Source organism: Pristiophorus japonicus, chromosome 11 (genome assembly GCF_044704955.1).
Source record: "Pristiophorus japonicus isolate sPriJap1 chromosome 11, sPriJap1.hap1, whole genome shotgun sequence".
Classification (NCBI taxonomy): domain Eukaryota; kingdom Metazoa; phylum Chordata; class Chondrichthyes; family Pristiophoridae; genus Pristiophorus; species Pristiophorus japonicus.
The window spans coordinates 165,310,411-165,337,783 of record NC_091987.1 but is presented as its reverse complement, the minus strand read 5'-3'; the positions used below and the strand labels follow the sequence as shown (position 1 = coordinate 165,337,783).

Sequence of the window (27,373 nt, the reverse complement as noted above, 5' to 3'; positions counted from 1 at the left end):
TCGCTTTTTGAAAGTCCATATACATAGCACCAACCACACAACCCTCTTCATTACTTCATCAAAGAACTCAATCAAGTTAGTCAAACATGATTTGCCTTTAAGAAGCTTTTATTTGTTAACCCATACTTTTCCAACTGATTATTCATTTTGACTCGGGTTAATGGCTCGGCTTCGCCGCTGACCGCAAATTCCAGGTCATTGTTTTAAAAGTTTCTCCTTCTCCTGTTTTTAACGCAGGTGTAATATTTGCAATCCTCCTGTCCTCAGGCACCACTCTCATATCGAAGGAGGATTAGAAGATTGTGGCCAAATCTTCTGCAATTTCCACTGTTCCTTCCTTTAGAAACCTAGGGTGCATCCCATCCAGACTGGGTGACTTTTCTACTTTGAGCAGTGACAACCTTTTTAAGTAACTCATCTCTATTTTTATCCAATCAATTTCTCTACAACCTCCTTTTTTACTGTGACATTGGCAACATCCTCTTTTGTGAAGACAAATGGAAAGTACTCATTTAGTAACACAGCCGTGCTCTCAGCCTCCACAAGAAGGTCCCCCCTTTGGTCCTTTCCTCTGATTATCCTTTTGCTATTTATATGTTTATAGAAGACTTGGTGCCTGAACTTGATGGCCTTTACCGCCCGCTGCCGTCGGCTGCCGGCGAGTTTTTTGGGCGGTCTCCCCTCGGTGCCAGTTTCCACTAGGCTTCCCGCCGGCAGGAGGGGAGGACCGCTGGGAACTGCCCGCTGATGGCCGCTAGCCGCAAGGCACGCAAGTGTCCTCCTGCCCGCTGAGTAGGTTCCTCCTGGCAGGAGTCGGCGGCAGCAGGGGGGAGGACCGCTGCATGGAGGAAGGTCTAACCCCAACGGTAAGTATGAAGACCTGCAAAAAAAAGTTTAGTAAACTTACTTTTTTTTTTGCAGCGATTGATCTGGATGGGGTCCCCTGAATGTTTTCCATTGTTTTTTTCTGTGCAAATTTTTATTTGTATGTGTTTCCCCCCCCGCCAAATCTCTGGGCCCGACTCAATCCTCGGCGGCACTTTGGCGAGGATTGCATTTGCTGCCCAGATTTATGGCGCAAGTCTTTTTTTTGCCGCTGGGCGGTCTTTGCAGATCTTTTGGAGGAATCTCCCGGCCAAAGTATCGCCCGGTCTCTCGCAGGCCTTTGGGCGGGCATTGGCATTGACCAAGTTCGGGCCCATAATGTTCCATTTTATGTTGCCTGCTTATCATATGCTCTCTTTGCCCCTCTTATTTCCTTTTTCAGTTCTGCTCTGTACTTTCTGTATTCTGCTTGATTCTGTACTGTATTATGAGCCTGACGTTTATCATAAGTCCCATTTTACTATTTCATTTTAATCTCTAAAACTTCAGTCATCCAGTCTAGATGCCCTTCCTTACCCCTCATAGGAAAGTATCTAGTTTGTAGCCGAGCCATCTCCTGTTTGAAGGCCTCCCATTCCTCATTTACTGTTTTACCTGCCAATCTTTGTTTCCGATCCACCTGGGCCAGATCCCTTCTCGGCTCACTAAAATTAGCCCTCCTCCAGTTGAGTATCTTCACTTTTTATTGTTCCTTCTCACTTTCCTATATCAAAATCAACACATTTTTACAATTATATTAGGAAAGCATGGGTGGAGAGGAGCAAAGTGGGCTCCTTGAAACTGATATTGGTGACATTGTCCATGAAAATAAAGAAATGGCAGACATGTTGAATAATTGTTTGCATCAGTATTTACAGGAGAGGAAGAATATAGCATGCTGGCTATCCCAAGGAAACTAATATTGAATCAGGGACGGGAGTCACTAAAATTAACGTAAGCAAAATAACAGTAATGAAGAAAATAATAGCACCAAAGAGTGACACATCCCAGGACCCGATGGTTCCTATCCCAGGATTTTAAAGGAAGTAGGTGAGAATTTGTCAGATGCCCTAACTATATAATCTTCCAAAGTTGACTCAAATCAGGAACCATTCATTTAGATTAGAAAATTGTGCATGTTACTCTGCATGGACCAGTTAGCCTAACGCCTGTAGTTGGGAAATTACTAGGCTATAACTAAGAAGAGAATGACTAAACACCTTAAATCTTCAGCTAATCAGAGAGAGCCCGTATGGATTTGTAACGGGTAGATGATGCCTGACGAGCCTGATTTGAATTTTTTTGAAATGATGACTAAAGTAGTGGACAAGGGAATATCTATGGATGTTATTTATATGGACTTCCAGAAGACATTTGATAAAGACCCTGTTAGCATAAGTTGAAGCACATGGAATTGAGGGCAAATTAATGACCTGGTTAAGAAATTGGCTGAGCGGCAGGAGATCAAGTAGGGATAATGGGCAGGTACTCGAATTTCAGGATGTGACTAGTGGTTCCTGCGAGGATCTGTGTTGGGGAATCAACTATTCACCTTATTTATTAACGACTGGGATAGAAAGCCACATATCCAAGTTTGCGACGACACAAAGACTGGCAGCATTGTAAGCAGTGTCAATGGAAGCATAAAATTACAGAGATATTAATGGATTAAGTCATCCATTTTGGAAATAAAAAGGATAAAATATAGTACTTTCTAAATGGTGAACAGCTAGAAACAGTGGAGGTCCAAAGAGACTTTGGAGGGAGGAGGGGTCCATGTACATAGATCATTAAAATGTTATGGACAGGTACAGAAAATAATCATAAAGGCTAATGGAATACTGGTCTTTATAGAGGACCAGAATACAAGGGGGTAGAAGTTATGCTGCAGCTGTACAAAGTCCTGGTTAGACCACACTCTGGAGCACTGTGAGCAGTTCTGGGCACCACACCTTAGGGAGGATATATTGGCCTTGGAGGGAGTGCAGTGTAGGTTTACTAGAATGATACCTGGACTTCAAGAGTTAAATTACGAGGAGAGTTAATACAAAGTTGTATTCCCAGAAATTTAGAAGATTAAGGGGTGATTTGATCAAAGTTTTCAAGATGTTAAGGGGAACTGATAGGGTAAATAGAGAGCAACTATTTCCACTGATTGGGGAATCTAGGATGTGGGGACATGGTCTTAAAATTAGAGCCAGACCTTACAGGAGAGAAGTTAGGAAACACTTCTACACATAAAGGGTGGCAGACGTTTGGAATACTCTTCTGCAAATGGCAGTCGACACTAGGTCAATTTTAAATCTGAGATTGATAGATTTCTGTTAACCAAAGGTATTCAGGGATAATTGGCAAATGGGGTTAGGTCACAGATCAGCCATGATCTGATTGAATGGCGAAAGAGGCTTGAGGGCTTAAATGGCTTTCTCCTGTCTTAAGTTCCTAAATTACAATCTCTAAGGGGGTAACTGTCTTTCCAGCAGCAAAAGGATCCCTGTTCATCCCGAGGAAAGTGGTGCTGAAGTTCCCTCCGTGTCTGCTGTGTATATCTCATAGGGATAGCTTAGATACAGAAGGATAGCATAGGTGTATTGTAAACCTGAAAGTACATGTCCATCCAATTAGAGAGGAATACCAAACTAGAATATATATTTTTTAAAGGGTGAGAAAAGGCTGATCCCCATGCCTGCTCACCACTCGTGCAATTTCATGCAACATCCTCCACATCCACTGGTAATGCAAAACAGTGGCCAATTTCAGGAAGGAAAACTCTAGAAAATTCCTCATTTATAGTTCCTGACACACCCATTACACAGAATTACAGAGCCTAAATTTAAGACAGAAATAGACAGTTTCTTAAACGATAAGGGGCTATGGGGAGCGGGCGGGGAAGTGGAGCTGAGTCCATGATCAGATCGGCCATGATCTATTGAATGGCGGAGCAGGCTCGAGGGGCTGTATGGTCTACTCCTGTTCCTATTTCTTATGTTCTTATATCCTTCTATTCCATTCTGCCACATGTGCTTATCTAGCTTGCCATTAAATGTATTTCTGTCTTAAATTTATTCAATGTCCCAGCTTCCACAGCTCTCTGAGGCAGCGAATTTCACAGATTTACAACCCTCTGAGAGAAGAAGTTTCTCCTCATCTGTTTTAAATGGGCTGCCCCTTATTCTAAGATCATGCCCTCTAGTTCTAGTCTCCCTCATCAGTGGAAACATCCTCTCTGCATTCACATTGTCAAGCCCCCTCATATGTTCTACGTTTCGATAAGATCACCTCTCATTCTTCTGATTAGAGGCCCAACCTACTCAACCTTTCCTCATAAGTCAACCCCCTCATCCCCGAAATCAACCTAGTGAACCTTCTCTGAAGAGCCTCCAAAGCAAATATATCCTTTCATAAATATGGAAACCAAAACTGCATGCAGTATTCCAGGTGTGGCCTCACCAATACCTTATATAGCTGTAGTAAGACTTCCCTGCTTTTATACTCCATCCCCTTTGCAATAAAGGCCAAGATACCATTGGCCTTCCACTGACCTTTGGCCGTCCACTGGTATCTATACTATTCACCTCAACTACTCCCTGTGGTAGCGAGTTTCACATTCTAACCACTCTCTGGGTAAAGATGTTTCTTCTGAATTCCCTATTGGATTTATGAGTGACTATCTTATATTTATGTCCCTTTTTTATACTGCCATTAGGTTGTCTCCAATTAGTATAGTTACCCCACCCCATTTTCTGCCTTTACTGTCCTTTCTAAATACATTATATGCTGCAATATTTAACTGCAGTCCTGGTCTTTATATAGCCATGTGTCAATTATTCCGACTACATCTGCTTCCTCACTATGAGCTAATGCCTCTAGTTCCCCTTTTTGTTTTGGATGCTGTGCACATTGCTGTACAGGCAATTTAATTTGTTTTTATTATTCACTCTTCTCACTTTATTTTCAAGATTTTTTTAATACTTCTGTCTTTTAACTTCATCTGATCTCTGACTGTTTTGTTATCTTTATTCCTTACCTTGGTCTGACCTTTACTGGCATCTCCTGATACTTTTATCTTCTGGTTTATGTTATTTTCACCAGATCCCCTCCCTATCTTGCTATTTTAAAGTCCTATCCACAGCCATATTTATCCTTTCCGCTCGGACTCTGATCCCATTTTAGTTCAGGTGGAGCCTGTCACAGCAGTACAGCTCCTTCCTGTCCCAGTACTGGTGCCAGTGTCCCGTGAAATGAACCCCCCCGCCCCCCCCCCCCTTCCCACACCAATCCTTCAGCCACACATACACCTTTCCTGATCTGACTATCCCTATGCCAGTTACCACATGGTTTGGGTAGTAATCCCGAGATTACCAAGCGTGGGGTCTGCTTTTTAATTTTGTTCCTAACTCCTGATATTACCCTAGTTTGACCTCCTCCCTGCTCTTTGCTATGTCATTGGTCTCGATTCAGTTGTCGAGCACGACAACTGGATCCTCCCACCCCCTTTCCAAGTTGCTCTTCCGTTGTTCCGAGATGTCCTTTACCCTGGCACCAGGCAGGCAGAGCACCCCACCGGACTCTCGGTCATGACTGCAGAGGGTGTTATCTATTCCCCCTAATTATTGAATCCCCTATGTCTACAACCTTTCTATTCTGATCTCCTACTCCATGGTGCCATGGTTAGCATTCTGGCCATCCTCCCTGCAACTTTCATCCTTGCCCTCACAGGCAGCAAGTACATTGTAGCAATTGGGCAGGACCGGTGTCTGCGGGACCACTTCCTCCATCTCCCTTCACACTCTCTGACCAACAGTCACACTCTCCCCTTCCTGCAGTGTGACTGCTCTCTGGAGTAAACTATCCAGAAATTCCTCCTCCCTCCCTTGTGTCAGCGTATCTCTAACTCGCACTCCAGCTCAAGGGGCTCAATTTTCACCAGTGATTTGCATTGTTTTTTTGGAGCACACTGCTTTTTTTGGCCTAAGTTGAAAAACCACAGTTTCCCCAATCAATTTGTACCAGTGTAAGTCAGTTAGTTACGATTTCTTTAGGTCAGTTTTTTTTTTCAGTCGAAGGGGGCGTAACTAGCCACCTACACCAATTCGGGAAGTTTGGCCAGCTGAGAGTTACTCCAGTTCTGCTTAGCTCAGCGTATGTGGCCTGTGCTGAAAAACCTTCCCTAGAGTTAAGGAAATCGGCGCAGCAGCTGTCCGGACGCACTGAAAGAATTGAAAAACACACAGCAGCAACTTATCTCCAACCCCGTCCGAAGGCTGTTCGGTCCCATTCTCGGCCCCCGGTTCACACAAACAGGAAGGCTGTCCGGTCCCATTCTCGGTCCCTGGTTCTCTCTCACACATACAGAGAGAATATCCGGGGACCGGACTGGGAGAAGAAACTCAGAATTTTTTTTTTTGGCATACTTAGGCCCCCAAAAATTGGGCGTAATTCTTTAAGTACGCCAAAAAATGCTTTGGGGAAAGTTGAGCCCAAGGACTCTGAGCCAAAGTGTCTCAAAGCAGAGATAGTTCCTGCAGATGTGGAATTCTGGAACAGTCCTGTTATCCGTAATCTCCCACATACTGCAGTCCCATTGTTTCCTCCTTTACCTGACAACTGGGGTTCTCTTCCCTTCTGAATTGTACTATCTCAGTATAGTTACAGTGCTGTGGTGTGTGGAGAATGCTCGAGGCACATAGACCAGAATCCTTGCAGTTAAGTTAATGGTTGCTTTCAGTTTCATGTCAAGTTAAAACAAATTGTTGCTATTCTGCTGGTGCTCCAACTTTATACAGTGCAGGGATAGGACATCTAGCAGCAATGTTAGGACAGACCTTTAATGTGTGCATAGCACGTGGTTTCCCTAGAATCTGGCAAGCTAAATATGCGGAGGATGCTTATTGTTCAAAAGAATAACACATTTCTTGCAAGGTATATTCAGGCAATAAGTCACAGTGCAAACAAGTCTGTTCTGTGCTGGTGCTGCTGCCTGCACAGTTTTTCCATTGCAATTTTTCCCTGACTTGTGCTTCAGCTGTTGCAGCTCATTGCAGTGCCTCCATCTGTCTGTCCTTCTTTGTCTTCGAGAAATGGGAGTGCTGGACCTACTGGTACATCTTTGGTTTTTGCAGGTATCACTGATATGTTTTCATTTAATTTCTGCCATCCAAAAATGGTACAGGTCTGCAAGATGGAGGGTTGATGTCTGGAGAATGCAAATCATTTAAAGAGTGAGACATTACTAGACAGGAGATTGAAACTAAAATGAGTGTTGGACTTCCAAGTTGCCTGAATCACTGCAGATTCATCACCAGTCTGAGAACCGGCAATCAAAATGTTTGGACCCTGACTCTCAACTGATCTGGGTACCAGCATAAACAGGTCAGGTACTGACACCAACCATTCTTGGCAGTAACTCTCGTCAGGGTACCAGTTTGACAGCAGAACAGTGTGATAAGCAGCTGTTCTTTCCAGATAAAAAGTTACAACGCATCATTGGACAACACAAACTGACCCTTCTCCTCCCTACCCATGTGCTGCTGTGCCAGCACACACACGGACACACAGCGCTGGGTACACCTGTATCAACTTGCACACTGTGCTGGGTCACCTGCACCAAAATAGATAGCCGAGGGTAATGTGAGTTTTAAGAGCAGATGGGGGGTAATACTGCAAATGAAAATAAGGAAAAGGCAGACTTCCTGAATAATTACTTTGTGTCACTTTCACAGTAGAGGATGAAAATATCATAGAATAGTGCAGCACAGAAGGAGGCCATTCGGCCCATCGATTCTGCGTCGGCTCTTTCAAAGAGCAATCCAGTTAGCCCCGCTCTTTCCTCATACCTGTGCAATTTTTTCTCCAAATATTTATTCAATTCCCCTTTGAAAGCTACTATTGCATCTGTGTTCACCTCCCTATCAAGCAGTGCATTTAAAATCCTAGCCACTTGATGCTTAAAAAAGTTTTCCTTCTCACCTCTGGTTCTTTTGCCAATCACCTAAAATCTGTGCCTTCTGTTTACTGACCCTGACTTTCCAGGGAAACTAACAATGAATCAAGGACTGGAACTCGCTAAAGTTAACATAAGTAAGAGAACCGTATTAGGAAAAGTAATGGCTCTAAAGATTGACAAACCCCACAGGACCTGATGGTTCCCATCCCCGGGTTTTAAAGGCAGTAGGTGAGTAACTTGTAGATGCTTTAGCCATAAACTTCCAAAGCGCTCTCAATTTAGGAATTGTCTCTTTAGAATAGAAAATTGCAAATGTAACTGCATTATTTACGAAAGGTGAGAGAGAAACCAGGAAATTATAGGCCTGTTAGTCTAATATCTGTTGTGGGGAAGCTATTGGAATCTGTAATTAACAACAGAGTGACTGAGCACTTCGAGAAATTATGAGCTGATTTAAAGGGAGCCAACATGGATTTGTAAAAAGTAGGTCATGTCTAATGAACGTAATTGAATTTTTGAGGAGGTAACTGAAGTAGTAGACAGGAATGTTTATGGATTTAGGAACAATGCCGGACAGGAAAATACCTTTTAGTCCATTAGCCTGTCCCATAAGAACATAAGAATTAGGAACAGGAGTAGGCCATCTAGCCCCTCTAGCCTGCTCTGCCATTCAACAAGATCATGGCTGATCTGCCCGTGGACTCAGCTCCACTTACCCGCCCGCTCCCCATAACCCTTAATTCCTTATTGGTTAAAAATCTATCCATCTGTGACTTGAATACATTCAATCAGCTAGCCTCAACTGCTTCCTTGGGCAGAGAATTCCACAGATTCACAACCCTCTGAGAGAAGAAATTCCTTCTCAACTTGGTTTTAAATTGGCTCCCCCGTATTTTGAGGCTGTGCCCCCTAGTTCTAGTCTCCCCGACCAGTGGAAACAATCTCTCTGCCTCTATCTTGTCTATCCCTTTCATTATTTTAAATGTTTCGATAAGATCACCTCTCATCCTTCTGAACTCCAACGAGTAAAGACCCAGTCTACTCAATCTATCATCATAAGGTAACCCCCTCATCTCCGGAATCAGCCTAGTGAATCGTCTCTGTACCCCCTCCAAAGCTAGTATATCCTTCCTTAAGTAAGGTGACCAAAACTGCACGCAGTACTCCAGGTGCGGCCTCACCAATACCCTATACAGTTGCAGAAGGACCTCCCTGCTTTTGTACTCCATCCCTCTTGCAATGAAGGCCAACATTCCATTCACCTTCCTGATTACCTGTTGCACCTGCAAACTAACTTTTTGGGATTCATGCACAAGGACCCCCAGGTCCCTCTGCACCGCAGCATGTTGTAATTTCTTCCCATTCAAATAATATTCCCTTTTACTGTTTTTTTTTCCCAAGGTGGATGACCTCACATTTTCCGACATTGTATTCCATCTGCCAAACCTTAGTCCATTCGCTTAACCTATCTAAATCTCTTTGCAGCCTCTCTGTGTCCTCTACACAACCCACTTTCCCACTCATCTTTGTATCATCTGCAAATTTTGTTACACTACACTCTGTCCCCTCTTCCAGGTCATCTATGTATATTGTAAACAGTTGTGGTCCCAGCACCGATCCCTGTGTCACACCACTAACCACCGATTTCCAACCCGAAAAGGACCCATTTATCCCGACTCTCTGCTTTCTGTTAGCCAGCCAATTCTCTATCCATGCTAATACATTTCCACTGACTCCGCGTACCTTTATCTTCTGCAGTAACCTTTTGTGTGGTACCTTATCGAATGCCTTTTGGAAATCTAAATACACCACATCCATCGGTACACCTCTATTCACCATGCTCGTTATATCCTCAAACAATTCCAGTTAATTAGTTAAACATGATTTCGCCTTCATGAATCCATGTTGCATCTGCTTGATTGCACTATTCCTATCTAGATGTCCCGCTATTTCTTCCTTAATGATAGTTTCAAACATTTTCCCCACTACAGATGTTAAACTAACCGGCCTATAGTTACATGCCTTTTGTCGGCCCCCTTTTTTAAACAGAGGCGTTACATTAGCTGCTTTCCAATCCGCTGGTACCTCCCCAGAGTCCAGAGAATTTTGGTAGATTATAACGAATGCATCTGCTATAACTTCCGCCATTTCTTTTAATACCCTGGGATGCATTTCATCAGGACCAGGGGACTTGTCTACCTTGAGTCCGATTAGCCTGTCCAGCACTACCCCCCTAGTGACAGTGATTGTCTCAAGGTCCTCCCTTCCCACATTCCTGTGACCAGCAATTTCTGGCATGGTTTCTGTGTCTTCCACTGTGAAGACGGAAGCAAAATAATTGTTTAAGGTCTCAGCCATTTCCACATTTCCCATTATTAAATCCCCCTTCTCATTTTCCAAGGGACCAACATTTACTTTAGTCACTCTTTATCGTTTTATATATCTGTAAAAGCTTTTACTATCCGTTTTTATGTTTTGCGCAAGTTTACCTTCGTAATCTATCTTTCCTTTCTTTATTGCTTTCTTAGTCATTCTTTGCTGTCGTTTAAAATTTTCCCAATCTTCTATTTTCCCACTAACCTTGGCCACCTTATATGCATTGGTTTTTAATTTGATACTCTCCTTTATTTCCTTGGTTATCCACAGCTGGTTATCCCTTCTCTTACCGCCCTTATTTTTCACTGGAATATATTTTTGTTGAGCACTATGAAAGAGCTCCTTAAAAGTCCTCCACTGTTCCTCAATTGTGCCACCGTTTAGTCTGTGTTTCCAGTCTACTTTAGCCAACTCTGCCCTCATCCTACTGTAGTCCCCTTTGTTTAAGCATAGTACGCTCGTTTGAGACACTACTTCCTCACCCTCAATCTGTATTACAAATTCAACCATACTGTGATCACTCATTCCGAGAGGATCTTTTACTCGGAGTATATATATATACTCCCAAAACCGTAATTACCTGGGAGAGGCGAAAAAACAGATTAAAACACCCACGCCATTTTGCGGGGAATAAAATCTGGGAAATTCCTCCTCCCACCAGGCAATCGAAACTAGTCCAGGAGATCATTCTGCCCTGAATTCCCTGAAGTACCTACTTGTTGTATGAGATGATCTCCGCCCTAGCCAGAAACAGGTCCAGCTTTTACTTGAAGGAATTCAGCAAATCGGCATCCACCGCATGAGCCAGCAGCCTGTTCCAGAGGTCCACTATTCTCGGGGAAAAGAACCACCTCCTGACATGGAACCAAGATCTGGCCTTGCACAACTTAAAATTGTGACCCTGATCCTCCCTAATGTATTTAATTAGAACAAACTGTCTACTCGAACACAATCTATTCTATTCATCTTTTTAGAAACCTTAATCAGATCACCCTAAGTCTACGCTTCTCTAAAGTGTAGAGTTACAGCTCTTTTAGCCTACCTTGATAACTAAGATGCTTTAAACTGAGAATTAGTCTATGGCTGTCTTCTGTATTCTTTTCAAAGCCTCAATATATGGACTTCCAGAAGGCACTCGAAGGTTCCATATAAGAGACTGTTAGCTGAAATTAAAGCTCATGGAATTGATGGCAAATTATTGAGCTGGTTAGGAGATTGATTATGCAGTAGAAGACGAGCGAGTAGAGATAATGGGTATGTACTCGAATTGGAAGGAAGTGACTCTTGGTTTTATCCCAGGGATCTGTACTAGGCCTCAACTAGTCACTATGTTTATTCATTATGTAGATAATGCAATAGAGAGCCATATGTCCAGGTTTGGCAGATGGATTTCAATGCAGGTAAGGGTGAAGTCATCCTTTTAGACCAAAAAAGAATAGATCTGGGCATTTTCTAAATGGTGAAAACCTAGGAACAGTGCAGATCCAAAGAAATTCACTGATCACTACAATGTCAGGTACAATAAAATAATCAAAAAGGCTAATGGAATTTTAGCCTTTATGACTAGAAGGCTGTAACATAAAAGAGATTAAGTTTTGCTATGGCTATACAAAGTCCTGGGTAGACCACATCTGGAGTACTGTGTGCAGTTCTGGGCACTGCACTTTAGAAAGGATAGTGGCCTTCTGGAAGGATTGCAGATTCGCCAGAGTGTTACCAGGGCTCCAAGTGTTAGATTATCAGGAGAGATTACATAAACCAAGCTTGTATTCCCTGGAATATCGAAGATTAAATGGTGATCAGGCTAAACATAGGAAGTTCAGAGAAGTGAAAAGGAAAATATGAGGGGCAAAGAGAGAGTATGAGGATAGAATGGCAGTTAACATAAAAGGGAATCCAAAAGTGTTCTATAGGCACATAAATAATCAACAGGTAGTAAGAGGAGGGGTGGGGCCGATTAGGGACCAAAAATGAGAGCAGAGGGTATGGCTGAGGTACGAATGAATACTTTGCAGCTGTCTTCACCAAGGAAGAAGATGCTGCCATAAACGTAGTAAAGAAGGAGGTAGAGGAGATACTGGACGGGATAGGAATTGATACAGCCAAAGTACTAGAAAGGCTGGCTGTACTTAAAGTAGATAAGTCACCAGGACCAGATGGGATGCATCCTAGGACGCTGAGGTAAGTGAAGGAAGAAATTGCGGAGATATTGGCCCTAATCTTCCAATCCTCCTTAGAAACGGGGCTGATGCCAGAGGATTGGAGAATTGCAAATGTTACACCCTTGTTCAAAAAAGGGTGTAAAGATAAACCCAGCAACTCCAGGCCAGTCAGTTTAACATCGGTAATGGGGAAGCTTTTAGAAACAATAATCGGGGACAAAATTAACAGTCACTTGGACAAGTGTGGATTAATTAAGGAAAGCCAGCACGGATTTGTTAAAGGCAAATCGTGTTTAACCAACTTGATTGAGTTTTTTGATGAGGTAATAGCGATGGTTGATGAGGGCAATGTGGTTGACGTAGTGTACATGGATTTCCAAAAGGCGTTCGACAAATTGCCACATAATAGGCTTGCCAGCAAAGTTGAAGCTCATGGAATAAAAGGGACAGTGGCAGCCTGGATATGGAATTGGCTCAGTGACAGGAACCAGAGAGTTGTGGTGAACGCTTGTTTTTCGGACTAGAGGAAGGTATACAGTGGTGTTCCCCAGGGGTCGGTTGTAGGACCACTGCTTTTCTTGATATATATTAATGACTTGGATGTAGGTGTACAGGGCACAATTTCAAAATTTGCAGATGACACAAAACTTAGAAGCGTAGTGAACATTGAGGATAGTGATAGACTTCAAGAAGACATAGACAGGCTGGTGGAATGGGCGGACACGTGGCAGATTAAATTTAACACAGAAAAGTGGGAATTGATGCATTTTGGTTGAAAGAATGAGACAAAATATAAACTAAAGGGTACAATCCTAAAGGGGATGCATGACCAGAGAGACCCAGGAGTATATGAGCACAAATCATTGAAGATGGCAGGGCAGGTTGAGAAAGCAGTTAAAAAGCATATGGATTCTGGACTTCATGAATAGAGGTATAGAGTACAAAAGCGTGGAAATTATGATGAACTTGTATAAAACACTGGATCAGCCATAACTGGAGTATTATGTCCAATTCTGGGCACCGCACTTTAGGAAGGATGTGAAGGCCTTAGAGCGGGTGCAGAAAAGATTCACGAGAATGATTCCAGGGATGAGGGACTTCAGTTACATGCATAGATTGGAGAAGCTGGGTTTGCTCTCCATAGAGCAGAGAAGATTGAGGGGAGATTTGATCGAGGTGTTCAAAATCATGAGGGGTCTGGACAGAGTAGATCGACAGAAGCTGTTCCCATTGGCAGAAGGGTGGAGAACCAGAGGACACAGATTTAAGGTGATTGCCAAAGAACCAAAGGTGACATAAGAAAAAACATTTTTGTACTCCGAGTGGTTAGGGTCTGGAATGCACTGCCTGAAAGGATGGTGGAGGCAGAATCAATCGCGGCTTTCAAAGGGGAGTTGGATAAGTACCTGAAAGAAAAAAAATTGCAGGGCTACGGGGAAAGGGCGGGGGAGTGGGACTGGCTGAGGTGCCTTCTGTGATGTAACCATTCTATGATTCTATGATTTGATTGAGCTTTTTAGGATTTTGAAAGAAACTGATGGGGTAGTTAGAGATAAACATTTTATGCTGGTGGGGGAGTCTAGCCAAGGGGACTTGACCTTAAAATCAGAGACAGTCTATTCAGGCGAGAAGTTAGGAAACATTTCTTGCACAAAGGGTGGCAGAAGTTTAGAACTTTCTCCCCCAAAAAGCATTAGATGCTAGCTCAATATTTTAAAATCAATGATTAATAGATTTTTGCTAGCCAAGAGTATTAAGGGATATGAAGCCAAGGCGTGTAAGTTGATTTAGCTCACAGATCTGCAATTATCTCATTGAATGAAGAAACATGCTCGAGGGGCTGAATGGCCTACACCTGTTGTTGTGTTTCTAACACACACAGCGCTGGGTACTTCCGTGTGTCAGCTGTGGCTCAGTGGGTAGCACTCCGCCTCTGTGTCAGACAATTGTGTGTTCAAGTCCCACTCCAGAGACTTGAGCTCAAAAATCTAGGCTGGCGCTTTAGTGCAGTAATGAGGGAGTGCTGCACTGTCAGAGGAGCTGTCTTTCGGTTGAGACATTAAACCGAGCTCTCTCTCTCAGCTGGACATAAAAGAATCCCATGGCACTATTTCGAAGAAGAGCAGGGGAGTTATTCCCGGTATCCTGGCCAATTTATCCCTCAATCAACAAATTATCTGATCATTATCACATTGCTGTTTGTGGGAGCTTGCTGTGCGCAAATTAGCTGCCGCATTGGCGGTAATGCTTTTTGATGTCCTGAGGTCATGAAAGGGGCTCTTTAAATGCAAGTCTTTCTTTTCCTGTACCAACACACACCCAGACACACACAGCTGCTACACCTGTACTATCACACAGTGCTGGGTATAACTGACACCTTGCTGTGGACCACTAAACTAATTAACTGCGCAGACAGCTATTAACGAATATGATATCATTGGGATTACAGAGCCATGGCTCCAGGGTGACCAAGGCTGGGAACTCAACATCCAGGGGTATTCAACATTCAGGAAGGATAGACAGAAAGGAAAATGAGGTGGGGTAGCGTTGCTGGTTAGAGAAGAAATTAACGCAACAGTAAGGAAGGACATTAGCTTGGATGATGTGGAATCTGTATGGATGGAGCTGCGGAACACCAAAGGGCAGAAAACGCTAGTGGGAATTGTGTACAGACCACCAAACAGTAGTAGAGATGTTGGGGACAGCATCAAACAAGAAATTAGGGATGCGTGCAATAAAGGTACAGCAGTTATCATGGGCAACTTTAATCTACATATAGATTGGGCTAACCAAACTGGTAGCAGTACGGTGGAGGAGGATTTCCTGGAGTGTATTAGGGATGGTTTTCTAGACCAATATGTCAAGGAACCAACTAGAGAGCTGGCCATCCTAGACTGGGTGATGTGTATCGAGAAAGGACTAATTAGCCATCTTGTTGTACGAGGCCCCTTGGGGAAGAGTGACCATAATATGGTAGAATTGTTTATTAAGATGGAGAGTGACACAGTTAATTCAGAGATTAGGGTCCTGAACTTAAGGAAAGGTAACTTCGATGGTATGAGATGTGAATTTGGCTAGAATAGACTGGTGAATGATACTTAAAGGGTTGACGGTGGATAGGAAATGGCAAACATTTAAAGATCACATGGATCAACGTCAACAATTGTACATCCCTATCTGGAGTAAAAATAAAACGAGCTCAACCGTGGCTAACAAGGAAAATTAGGGATAGTGTTAACTCTAAGGAAGAGGCATATAAATTGGTCAGGAAAAGCAGCAAACCTGAAGACTAGGAGAAATTTAGAATTCAACACGGGAGGACAAAGGGTTTAATTAGGAGGGGGGGGGAAATAGAGTATGAGATGAAGCTTGCTGGGAACATAAAAACTGACTGCAAAAGCTTCTATAGATATGTGAAGAGAAAAAGATTAGTGAAGACAAACGTAGGTCCCTTGCAATCACAATCAGGTGAATTTATAATGGGGAACAAAGAAATGGCAGACCAATTGAACAAATATTTTTGTTCCGTCTTCACGAAGGAAGACACAAATAACGTTCCGCACCGAGGGTCTAGCGAGAAGGAGGAACTGAAGGAAATCCTTATTCGTCAGGAAATTGTGTTAGGGAAATTGATGGGATTGAAGGCCGATAAATCCCCAGGGCCTGATAGTTTGCATCCCAGAGTACTTGAGGAAGTGGCCCGAGAAATAGTGGATGCATTGGTGATCATTTTCCAACAGTCTATTGACTCTGGATCAGTTCCTATGGACTGGAGGATAGCTAATGTAACACCACTTTTTAAGAAAGGAGGGAGAGAGAAAATCGGTAATTATAGATCGGTTAGCCTGACATCACTAGTGGGGAAAATGTTGGAATCAGTTATTAAAGATGAACTATCAGCGCATTTGGAAAGCAGTGACAGGATCAGTCTAAGTCAGCATGGATTTATGAAAGGGAAATCATGCTTGACAAATCTGGAGTTTTTTGAGGATGTAACTAGTAGAGTGAACAATGGAGAACCAGTGGATGTGGTATATTTGGACTTTCAAAAGGCTTTTGACAAGGTCCCACACAAGAGATTGGTGTGCAAAATTAAAGCACATGGTATTGGGTGGATAGAGAACTGGTTGGCAGACAGGAAGCAGAGAGTCGGGATAAACGGGTCCTTTTCAGAATGGCAGGCAGAGACTAGTGGGGTGCCTCAGGGCTCAGTGCTGGGACTCCAGCTATTTACAATATACATCAATGATTTAGATGAAGGAATTGAGAGTAATATCTCCAAGTTTGCAGATGACACTAAGCTGGGTGGCGGTGTGAGCTGTGAGGAGGATGCTAAGAGGCTGCAGGGTGACTTGGACAAGTTAGGTGAGTGGGCAAATGCATGGCAGGTGCAGTATAATGTGGATAAATGTGATGTTATCCACTTTGGTGGCAAAAACATGAAGGCAGAATATTATCTGAATGGCAGCAGATTAGGAAAAGGGGAGGTGCAACGAGACCTGGGTGTCATGGTACACTAGTCATTGAAAGTTGGCATGCAGGTACAGCAGGTGGTGAAGAAGGCAAATGGCATGTTGGACTTCATAGCTAGGGGATTTGATTATAGGAGCAGAGAGGTCTTGCTGCAGTTGTACAGGGCCTTGGTGAGGCCTCACCTGGAATATTGTATTCAGTTTTGGTCTCCTAATCTGAGGAAGAATGTTCTTGCTATTGAGGGAAGGTTCACCAGACTCATTCCCAGGCTGGCTGGACTGACATATGTGGATAGACTGGGCCTATATTCACTGGAGTTCATAAGAATAAGAGGGGATTTTATAGAAACATATAAAATTCTGACAGGACTGGACAGGTTAGATGCAGAAAGAATGTTCCTGATTTTGGGGGAGTCCAGAACCAGAGGTCACAGTCTAAGGGTCTTAAGGATAAGGGGTAAGCCATTTAGGACCGAGATGAGGAGAAACATCTTCACTCAGAGTTGTTAACCTGTGGAATTCCCTACCGCAGAGAGTTGTTGATGCAAGTTCGCTAGATATATTCAAGAGGGAGTTGGATATGGCTCTTATGGCTAAAGGGATGAAGGAGTATGGAGTGAAAGCAGGAATGGGGTACTGAGGGAATGATCAGCCATGATCTTATTGAATGGTGGTACAGGCTCGAAGGGCCGAATGGCCTACTCCTGAACCTATTTCCTATGTTTCTAATTCCCAACTGGGCACACAAGGTAGGTGCAGACACATGACCCTCAGTATTGCTGCACTAATACCCAGCTACAAAGCTCTGCTCTGCTAACTCCTGCCCTTTTACCCTCATTGTTCAACATAAGCTGCATATATAATGGAGAATTCATGCTCTGATGTAGCATGGTGTTTTTGCTTGTTTTACAGTGCCTTTCCTGCGTGCAGTGAAATTGTCATTATGATCGCAGTATTTGGGCTGAAGAAGAAGCCATTGTGACTGAAGACCCTCATTGAAAAAAAAACTGGAATCCGCCATGAATGCAGCAGGAATATTGGAATAGCTGACCTATCGCAATGGAGCACCACTCTGGATTGTGCCGTGTGCACTTGGGCAATGGATACCGGCAACATTTGTAGATCTTCAACACCAGGCTCCATTATAGAACATGTACGTCACAGTCTCCATTATAGAACGTGTACATCACCGTTTCCATTATAGAACATATACGTCACAGTTTCCATTTTTGAACGTATACATCACACACTCCATTGTCGAACGTGTACATCACCGTCTCCATTGTAGAATGTGTACATCACTGTCTCCATTGTAGAATGTGTACATCACTGTCTCCATTGTAGAACGTGTACATCACTGTCTCCATTGTAGAATGTGTACATCACTGTCTCCATTGTAGAACGTGTACATCACCGTCTCCATTGTAGAGCGTGTACATCACACACTGTTGATTTCTGGATTCTTTTACCTCAGTCTGGTTCAGCAAAATTACTGAAACGAATACCGTTTGTGCTTTAAACAAAGCAAGCTTTTATTTAAAAAGCAAATCCCGATCGGGGACCTTATCAGACAGAAGGAATGCAAGTCTGTTCGAACGCACCCACTTCCTACGGACAAAGTGACGTTACATTGTAAAGGGACGACAGTTATACATTTTCGGCAAAAAATAAGATAGGGCTAGAGTGACATCCTAGTTCAGCCTATCTCTTTTGATCCCTCTTTCCCTTTGTCCACTCATAAGCCGACCTAAGTATGGTCTGATTTTAAACAAAGACCTTCTGTTAATGTTTCAGGTTAATAACATGATTTAATAAGACCTTGAAGTTTTTCTGCAAGCTATGGGTTTTGTTTCAATATATGTTAGTGTTGTAACATTTCGCAGTCTCGAGTCTGAGATGTCATGGCTATTCCTCCATGAATTCTTTGTTAGCTTATACTGTCCCTATACAATTCCCACGTTTTCAACTTCAATGTCTCTATACATTTTTAAACATTCACAACACTACATTATAGAATGTGTATGTCACCGTCTCCATTATGGAATGTGTACATCACAGTCTCGATTATAGAATGTGTATATCACACACTACATTATAGAATGTGTACGTCACCATCTCCATTATAGAACGTGTACGTCACTTCCTCCATTATAGAATTTGGGGGATAAAATCTAGGAAGTTCCTCTCTTACCCATTTTGATGATCGAAACTAGTCAAAGTGATCACTCTGGCCCTGAATTCCCTGAAGTACCTATCATTTCTAAATGTTGTATTGATATGAGTACTTAGGAACACAAGTCAGCAACTTAGGCATCATGGCTGATCTGATTACGGGATCCTTGGCGTTATAAACCGAGGCATAGCGTACAAAAGTGAGGAAGTTATGCTAATCGTTTATAAAACACTGGTTTGGTCCCAGCTCGAGTATTGTAGTCAATTCTGGGCACCACATTTCAGGAAGGATATCAAGGCCTGAGAGAGGGTGCAGAGGAGATTTACAAGAATGGTACCAAGGATGAAATGGGTTGTTTGCCTTAGAGCAAAGGGGGAGTATTGATGGAGGTCTTCAAAATCTTGAAGGGTTTGATAAGTAAATAAGAAGAAACTGTTTCCAGTGGCAGAAAAGTTGGTAAGCAGAGGACACAGATTTAAGGTGCTTGGCAAAGCAACCAGAGGCGACATGCCGAAACATTTTTCTACCCAGCGAGTTGTTGTGGTCTAGAATGCACTGCCTGAAAGGTTGGTGGACGCAGATTCAGTAATAACTTTCAAAAGGGAATTGGATAAATACTTGAAAAGGAATAATTTTCTCGGTTATGGGTGAAGAGCAGGGGAGTGGGACTATTGATTAGCTCTTTCTAAGAGCTTGCACATGAACAATAGGCCGAATGGCCACCTGTGCTGCATCATGATTCTATATAGTAAACCATTTAATAATGGGGAAATGTAGATTCGACACTGAGAAATGGTGGGGCACAAAGGAATGGATTTATTACGTCTAGACTTGACTATTCCAAAGCATTCCTGGCTGGTCTCCCACGTTCTACCCTCTGTAAACTTGAGGTCATCCAAAACTCTGCTGCCCATGTCCCAACTCGCACTAAGTCTCGTTCACTCATCACCCCTGTGCTCACTGACCTACATTGGCTCCCAGTTCAGCAACACCTCGATTTTAAAATTCTCATCCTAGTTTTCAAATAACTCCGTGGCCTCGCCCCTCCCTATATGTGTTATTTCCAGCCCTCCAACCCTCCGAGATTTCTGAGCTCCTCCAATTCTGGCTTCTTGAGCATCTCCAGTTTTATTCGCTCATCAATTGGCGGCCGTGCTTTCAGCTGCCTTGGCCCCAAGGTCTGGAATTACCTCCCTAAATCTCTCCACCTCTCTCTTTTTCCTCCTTTGCGTCGTCCCTTTAAACCTACTTCTTTGAGCAAGCTTTTGGTCATCTGCTCAGTTGTGGAGTATTAAAAATATGACACTCTACACCAGAAGGTCTTTTAAAGAGAAAAGAGTTGTTTATTAAAACCTGATTAATCAAGGGTGATCCGGCCTTATCAGTACCGTTACTGAGTGTTCTCAACGCCGATCTCACAGGATAGGCTGTGTAATTACATTTTTATACAGTTGAGATACAGTCAAAATGGTGGAACTACGCGGGGGAGTGTTCCATTGGTTAATACAGGTTACAGCAATTTCATTGGGTGCTACAGTTACATTCATTTTATTGGTTACAGTAATTTCTAATGATTCCATTGGTACATTCAATTCTGGCGACTGTTGCTAGGGAAAAGCACCCCCCCCCCATAGGTTATGGGTTACATTTCTGTAAACGTGTTTCCATACTAGCTTTCAGGCTGTAACCTTGGCAGACCACCTGTCTGTACACATTTCAGAGGCCTTGTTATCTCGTGTGACTGGAACATAGTGGTTTCATCTCATAATTTCTGTGAGCTGACCACATAAATGTTATCTCCTCCGAGAATTTCTCTGACCTTCTATGTTTTAACCTAATGGCTGGGATGTGGGATTCAGCTATTCGACCATGATCGCATTTTAACCCTTACTCTCAGTCTTTATTTTAATTACACCAAATTAGTTTACCCCTAATTAAGGTTTTTCGCCTTTACAATCCCCCATTTGATTAGGTGGTAACCCCTAATACCCACCATGAACAACAATTTTCCTTTCCCTGCTTTTTCCTGTCTTGATTCGTGCGTCTCCCGCCTCGGTTTCGTTGATCAGGCGATAGAATTGGGACACTCACGACTCATATCAGGTATTCATGCTGTCTTTGTGTTTGATTACCCCTCTTTGGATCTAGCAAAGGCTTTCTGCATTCTTGGTTACGGACCTTGGCCAACATCTTCGCTCTGCGTCCCTTGTATTTGCCTGCACATTCTCCCCGGCGTATCAGCATCACTATCAGCTGCACTCGGACTAACACATGGGACATCATTCTCTTGTAACTTTACTCGGGTATGCCTCTCCTGTCTTTGCACTTGTTACATAACCTCACCAACCAACTCAAGGCTATTCCTATCTGTACTGCCACTAGGGTATGTGAAAGGATCCTTATCCACGGATGTATAATCTCAAGTACCAAAGCGGGTTTTTCAGGTTATCCTTTATTTCATTGTTCTTTGCCTTTATCTTTTAGCTCATAATATCTTTTAATGTTATTTCTTAATAGTCCTTTGAGCTCAGTTAAATCTTCAAGTAACAGGGGAATTGGTGGTGCTTGTTCTTCCATGTAATTATCAATGTCTTGCTTAATCTCATTGCTTATATTTAATGTCATTGCCTTCCTGGCGTGTATATACATCATGCGTGCTCTTCCCATCACCACGGACACTCTGGAAGTAAAGCAAAAGTTAGGCATTGTAATGTTGCAAGTCAAGCCTCCGTAATCGTAGGTTCCCAGGCTAGTTACCACACAATATTCTCCTCGTCCTTGATAGGCATAATGTGTGAGTTCGGTTTGGGCAGGGCTTATTCCAATGACACATCTTTTCGTAGTATTATCAAACCTGCAGCTATCCTTGCTCCCGTCTCCCACTGGGTGAGGGCATATAGTTAGGCTTCCTTCTCTCGGCACCCGGATAAAGATATTCACCTTATTTTTCCATTCTCTTTGATCGCATACAGGTGCATCGGGTAATGGCGGATGTACTCTTCCCCCTCGTATTATCCCTATGTTTTCCACTTCATATTGAGGATGCGGGTATAAGCCTTGGTTTATTACGGGGATCACTAGTATTATCCCTACCATAAGGGTTTGTATCTCCTTACATCCTCCTGTAACCGCATACACCCTAGTCATTCCTTTCAGGGTGCAGGCGTCTAATGGCCCAGTGTGCTGTGCCATTTCTTTCAACTGGGTGCTATTTATCCAATCTGGAACTCGCCCGGTTTGTATCTGATCAATATTGTGTCTCATCTGACCAATCATCCCTCTCCCATAGGCATGACATGCATCTCTTTTCCTGTCCTCGGCATTGTCCTCTCGTTCCTGCTTATTTAGCTCGTTAATTGTTCGTGCATGGCCTTCCAATACCGATTTACCCTCTAGCAGTATTTTGGATGTTTTAGGTCCTAACTCTGAAGATTCTATCCCTATCCCGGCCTGTTTCCTCATTAGTCCCTCCATCGTTCCCCTTAAACTATTACTCCTGCTTGGATCGCCCGTATATCTAGTGCATCTACTAGAGAGGTCCCTGTACTTACTCCAGTTAATACGTCATTCCCTATAGATCTCCTCTGTCTTCCTCCTTTGTGTCTCAGCTGCTTGTGATACTCCCTTGCTCCTGACACGTCACTAGCTTTTCTCAGGATTGTGTCTAGCAATCGTGTGTACAACGCTTTAGTCTTGGGGCTAAACTTTTCTGGCAGGTATTGGGCTGTTAAATTTATGCTCACAGGTAACATTTCATGCTGTATATTGTTCCAGGTTTAACTACCACGCGCTTTCCCGAGGTTAATTCCCCTGGTTTACAATATTCAGGTAACATTTTGTTACCCACTTATCTTGTGGCTTCAAGATAAACGCTCCTGACACTCGGATGCTGCCCCCTAGGGGCTGCTTTCGGTAGTTGTTGTACCCTCCGGTATATGTTTCTGGCCCCCTAGCGGCAGCCTTGTAGCTTGTCCTTATAGAATCGGAAGGGTTATAATTCCCGAGGTGGGGGCGTTTATATATATTCTGTTGATAAAACACATCCTGGATATTCCAGGTTTTTAGTTAGATTCTTACCATTTCTATTTCAACCAGATTGTTTGCACCGTTTCTCCAGGCATGTGTCCTTTTCCAGATCCATTTTATTATAACCAGTACCCCTAATATTGCAAATATACATCCTAATTCTTTGAAAAAGTCCATCTGTCTCACCTTTATATTCTTTCAGCTGGGACCAGTGCTTCCGTCGACCCCTACCTTTCATATTCACGCAAGCACACATATCTCCACTAATTAATACCTCGTATGATCCGTGCCACCTAGGTGCGAACCCTAGTTTCTCTGCCACCTCCTTAACCATTACCTTCGCCCCCACCTCGGGGATTATAGCCGAGGCGGTTATTTCACCGCCTTCCTCCTCCTTCTGCCTTTCCCAGACTTCCTGTCGCATACCTTTCGACTGCTCACTCAATTCCCTCACATACTTCCTGACTCTGTCTCGTAGGGGGCCTAAGTCGGCTCCTCCTATCACTTCCTTCTGGTAATCTCATTTCCTCACTCAAGGCGGTTTTAAAGGGTCCGATTCATTCTCTCTACCGTCCCTGAACTCTAGGGGTGATACGAGATGTGAAACTTCTGCTTAATACTGAATATTCTGCAAGTTCCTTTCATCACTTGACCCGTGAAATGAGTCCGTTGATCCGAGTCAATCATGTGGTAATAGGACTGCCTCCCATTTTGCCCGGGGGATGTTGGAGACGGCCCGGAGCTTCCCCGTATTTAGCATGTCCACCAGTGTGTGTTTTGTGTGCAGTATTATTTCTCCTGTCATTATGACAGGCTCTCTAATTTTGACTGCCCAAGTGGCACAATCCAGTGCGGCCACACCTCTGGACAGACCGGCAACCACTGGTGATTGCTGTGTCGAGTAGTAAGCTACGGGTCTCATCCTATCCCCATGCATTTGTGTCACCACGGCTCCATAGAAGCCTCCCTGGTTCTCACAATATACATGGAACGGGAGATCCATGTTCAGGAGTCCCAGCCCTGGACCTGACATTCGGACTTCTTTCAGATTACCGAATGCCGCTTCTTGTTCGGGGCCCCACTATAGTTTCTAAAGATGGTCTTCCCCCTTTCACTAGCCACTGTATTGGTTCTGCAATCTATTAAAGATTGTGACTGGGCTGTCCACAATAGGATGTTGACGGGGAGTCACCTTATTGAGGGCAGTATAATCAATAATTACCCGGTATGATCCGTCTGGCTTTCGCACGGGCCAAACAGGGGAATTTGATTTTCCCTCTACCTCTCGGAGTATACCGCTTTCTCTGTTCCCCGAAGGTATTTCTCGATTGTTTCCAAAACTTTTAGTTTTATTTCTTTTTTTTTTTAAAAAAGAGATCAGATTTAACATTTTATTTTGAATGTATCTCAGTATTTTGTTGTGCCTTCTCTAAACCAGTGGTACTTGAAACCTTCGCAACAAAATTAACTCTTCACTGTTCCCATCATAATTTCTGCTCCCCTTTTGTAGTATTTGTATTTATTGTTGGATTACAAAATGTCAAATATGGTAATACTGTTTTTTTTATCGGACTTCTCATTTATGCTAATAGTGATTCACAGATCACAGAATGCAAAGTATTTTTTTATAATTGTGTATCTAACTTTTCTTTTAGAAGCTGCACATTAAAAACTCCAATACAAGTAGGAATAGCATAAGTAGATAATCTTTTGCTCTAACTTCAAGATTTGTGATACAGTACCTCAAATTATATCTTTTTAAGCTTCAGCTTCTGACGCAGTAGTTGTGTAATTGTATTAAAAAGGCTTCCACACCCAAGATTTTCCAATATAACCAAAATGTTTATCAAGGAGAATCACCTGAAATATCTCAAAATCCCAATTCAAATATTGTACTACCAATCTTTTATTTAAAACTCTTTTTACTGAGCTAGAAGCTTTCACTTCATTTAACATAAGGTTTAACACAAAGGAAAATGGGGGTGTACTTCCCCAGCCTGCAACCTCGCAGGCTTTTTTTTATAAAGGCATTACAATTTCCCTTCTTCATTCTTATCTCATTCCTAGATTAAATTTATTGTCTTTCAACCTAATGTAATCAATGATTACGTGTTTTCTTTTGACAAGTAAGTGAGCATTTTCGCTCCCCAGAGGGTCATACTGAGATGACTTTTTAATTGCAAAAACTAAATGAGCATCTGAAATTCCTGTCTTATAGCTCAATCCCATCCAAACACAGTCCTGATTATAATCTATCACCATGCCATACTGATCCAACACATCAGTCCCTAAAATTCCCCTTCCGTCGGGGTGGTCATCAGCATAGGTGCTGGGACCTTACAGGTGAGGCCTCCCAACTGAAGTTCAGTGGCCATCCCTGTATACGTGGTGGTTGTATCACCGTTAAACCCTTTAAGGGTCATGCAACCCTTGCCTGTCGCCACATGGCGTTCAAGGTGTGGGGTGTGGGTGATGGTAACGGCTGAGCCAATATCAATAAACATAAACTGCTGCCAACCCCCTTTTAAGACAACAAGGACTACTGGTCTCCTGCTACCATCACGTTGGAAACCCATATCCAACCAATCTTTGGGGGCTGAACCCTGTCATAGGGTCGATCCTGGAATGGGTCTCTCTAATGAGTGTGCACCGGTAAATGATTTTGCATCCTCCCCGTGACAATTTGGGTTTGTATAAGGGTTATCAATTTATCCAATCAGTGATCTGTCCCAGAGGGCTTGGATTCGTCCCTCGGGGAGGTATCTATGCGTTGCATCATGGTTCGATGCCGGTCTGGGTCTGCTGCAGTCTTTTGCTAGGTGACCTACCTTCTTACAATTAAAGCACTGCCCCTTAAAGGGGTAGTTTCGAGATCCTTCCACCATTGACACTGATTTATTTGCAGTGGGTGGAGACTTCCCCTTTAACTGGTCTTTTACCATCTCCCAGGCTATTCTGTCCACTGATTCGTGGGCCTCATTCCCAGGGTGGTTTTAACTAAAGGGTGGAGTTGGGTCAGGAACATAGATTTAAATTGTTCCTGATTCTTTCCTACTGTAGCATTTGCAGGTGCCTGGTTCTGCATACGTTGATAGATATCAGCCGATTACTGAAGGCTCTAAGGGTCAAATCTGGGCGCTGCTTGGTCTGATTAAGCAGAGCCATTAAGTTCCAGTTTCAGATCCCTAAATGGTTTAGGATCTCGGTCATGAGTACATCGGCTGCTGCGACAGGCTGGAGGTCTGCTTCGAGCACATTATCTTTTAGGGAAGTGGAACAGGCCAAGAGGAGGACTCGTGTTAAGTATCTCTCTTCCAACTTGGGGTGACCCTTCCTGAAATTTGCCCACCTCCTATTAACTTCCAATGGGTCATCCCCATCATTAATGGACCCCAACTTATGGCTACATGCTGTGGCGTCAGCACCAGATTTGGGCCGTGAGTCAGTATGGTTACTGGTGATGTGGCCATGCTCATTACGTTGTGAAGAAGTGGTTACTACAGCTACGATTGGCTCTTGTCTCTCCAAGGTATCCCATTCTACACCAATCTCCTGGGGAATTATACTGACTTCCTTCCCCTTCCCAATCTGTCTCCCCCTTTTCCCCTTCTGCTGTCTCTGTTATGGCTCCCCGTGTTACTGTGGATACCAGGGTCTGCTGCTCCCCTAACTTACTTTTTAGCCTGGCTTTTTCTAGTTGGCACTGGGAGTGATCTGCCTTCCTATGTGGCTTCTTAATGACTTCTCTTAATGTCCCCTAGCATCTTCTATCTCTTGCTGGAGCCTCAAGTTTTCCAATTTATATTTTTTTAACTAATTTGTTTTTATTTGCTTCAACAACGGCATTTATGTTTGAGAGACTTTGTTGCTGTAGCATTGAAGCTGCCTGTTTTGCCCCTCTTTCTAATTGCTTAATACTGTGGTTTAAGTGGCCAATTTCTTGACTTAACTGCTGTATTTCTCCCTCTTTTAACTTCTTCTCAAGTTGGAGGCCTTCTTTTGCTGTTTTTTTACCTTCAATCTCTCTTTCTTTTAACTGAATCTCTTTTGCTTGCAATTCTTTCAAATCTTGTATCACTTTGGCATCTTGCCTCATTAATTCCTCATCTCTCCTGGCACAATAAAAAGCGCTAAACGCCACAAGACTTTTTGCCCGCTTTGATCTCAGCTCTCCCCTATCTACCTTCTCCTGGATAATTCTCACCATCTCCCCAAATGAGGCAGGTCTACCCTTGTGCTTTGCCTGTGCCTTTAACTCTTCTGCATCTTGTATTGGGAGCTTTTTGGACAACCTCTCCTGATAAACTAGCTCAACGTTACTTTTTATTGTTGGCTTTCTGTCCATGACCGATCC

At 43.2% G+C, this 27,373-nt stretch overlaps 1 protein-coding gene across 7 annotated transcripts in view; it reads left to right on the top strand.

Annotated features, from left to right (window-relative positions):
* The window catches only part of tmem107l (transmembrane protein 107 like), a 79,184-nt gene extending 58,826 nt beyond the window's left edge, over positions 1-20,358 (top strand). For 4 of the 7 annotated variants that reach the window (XM_070894232.1, XM_070894233.1, XM_070894228.1 and 1 more), the window contains one exon: positions 17,733-20,358. In XM_070894232.1, coding sequence (XP_070750333.1) covers positions 17,733-17,802 — 70 coding nt within the window. In that variant the 3' untranslated portion in view covers positions 17,803-20,358. Of the gene's footprint in view, positions 1-6,889; positions 6,987-7,036; positions 7,242-17,732 lie in introns of all 7 variants that reach the window. The other 3 variants (XR_011595918.1, XR_011595919.1, XM_070894231.1) reach the window with 3 other exon arrangements.
* Positions 20,359-27,373: the final 7,015 nt, after the last annotated feature.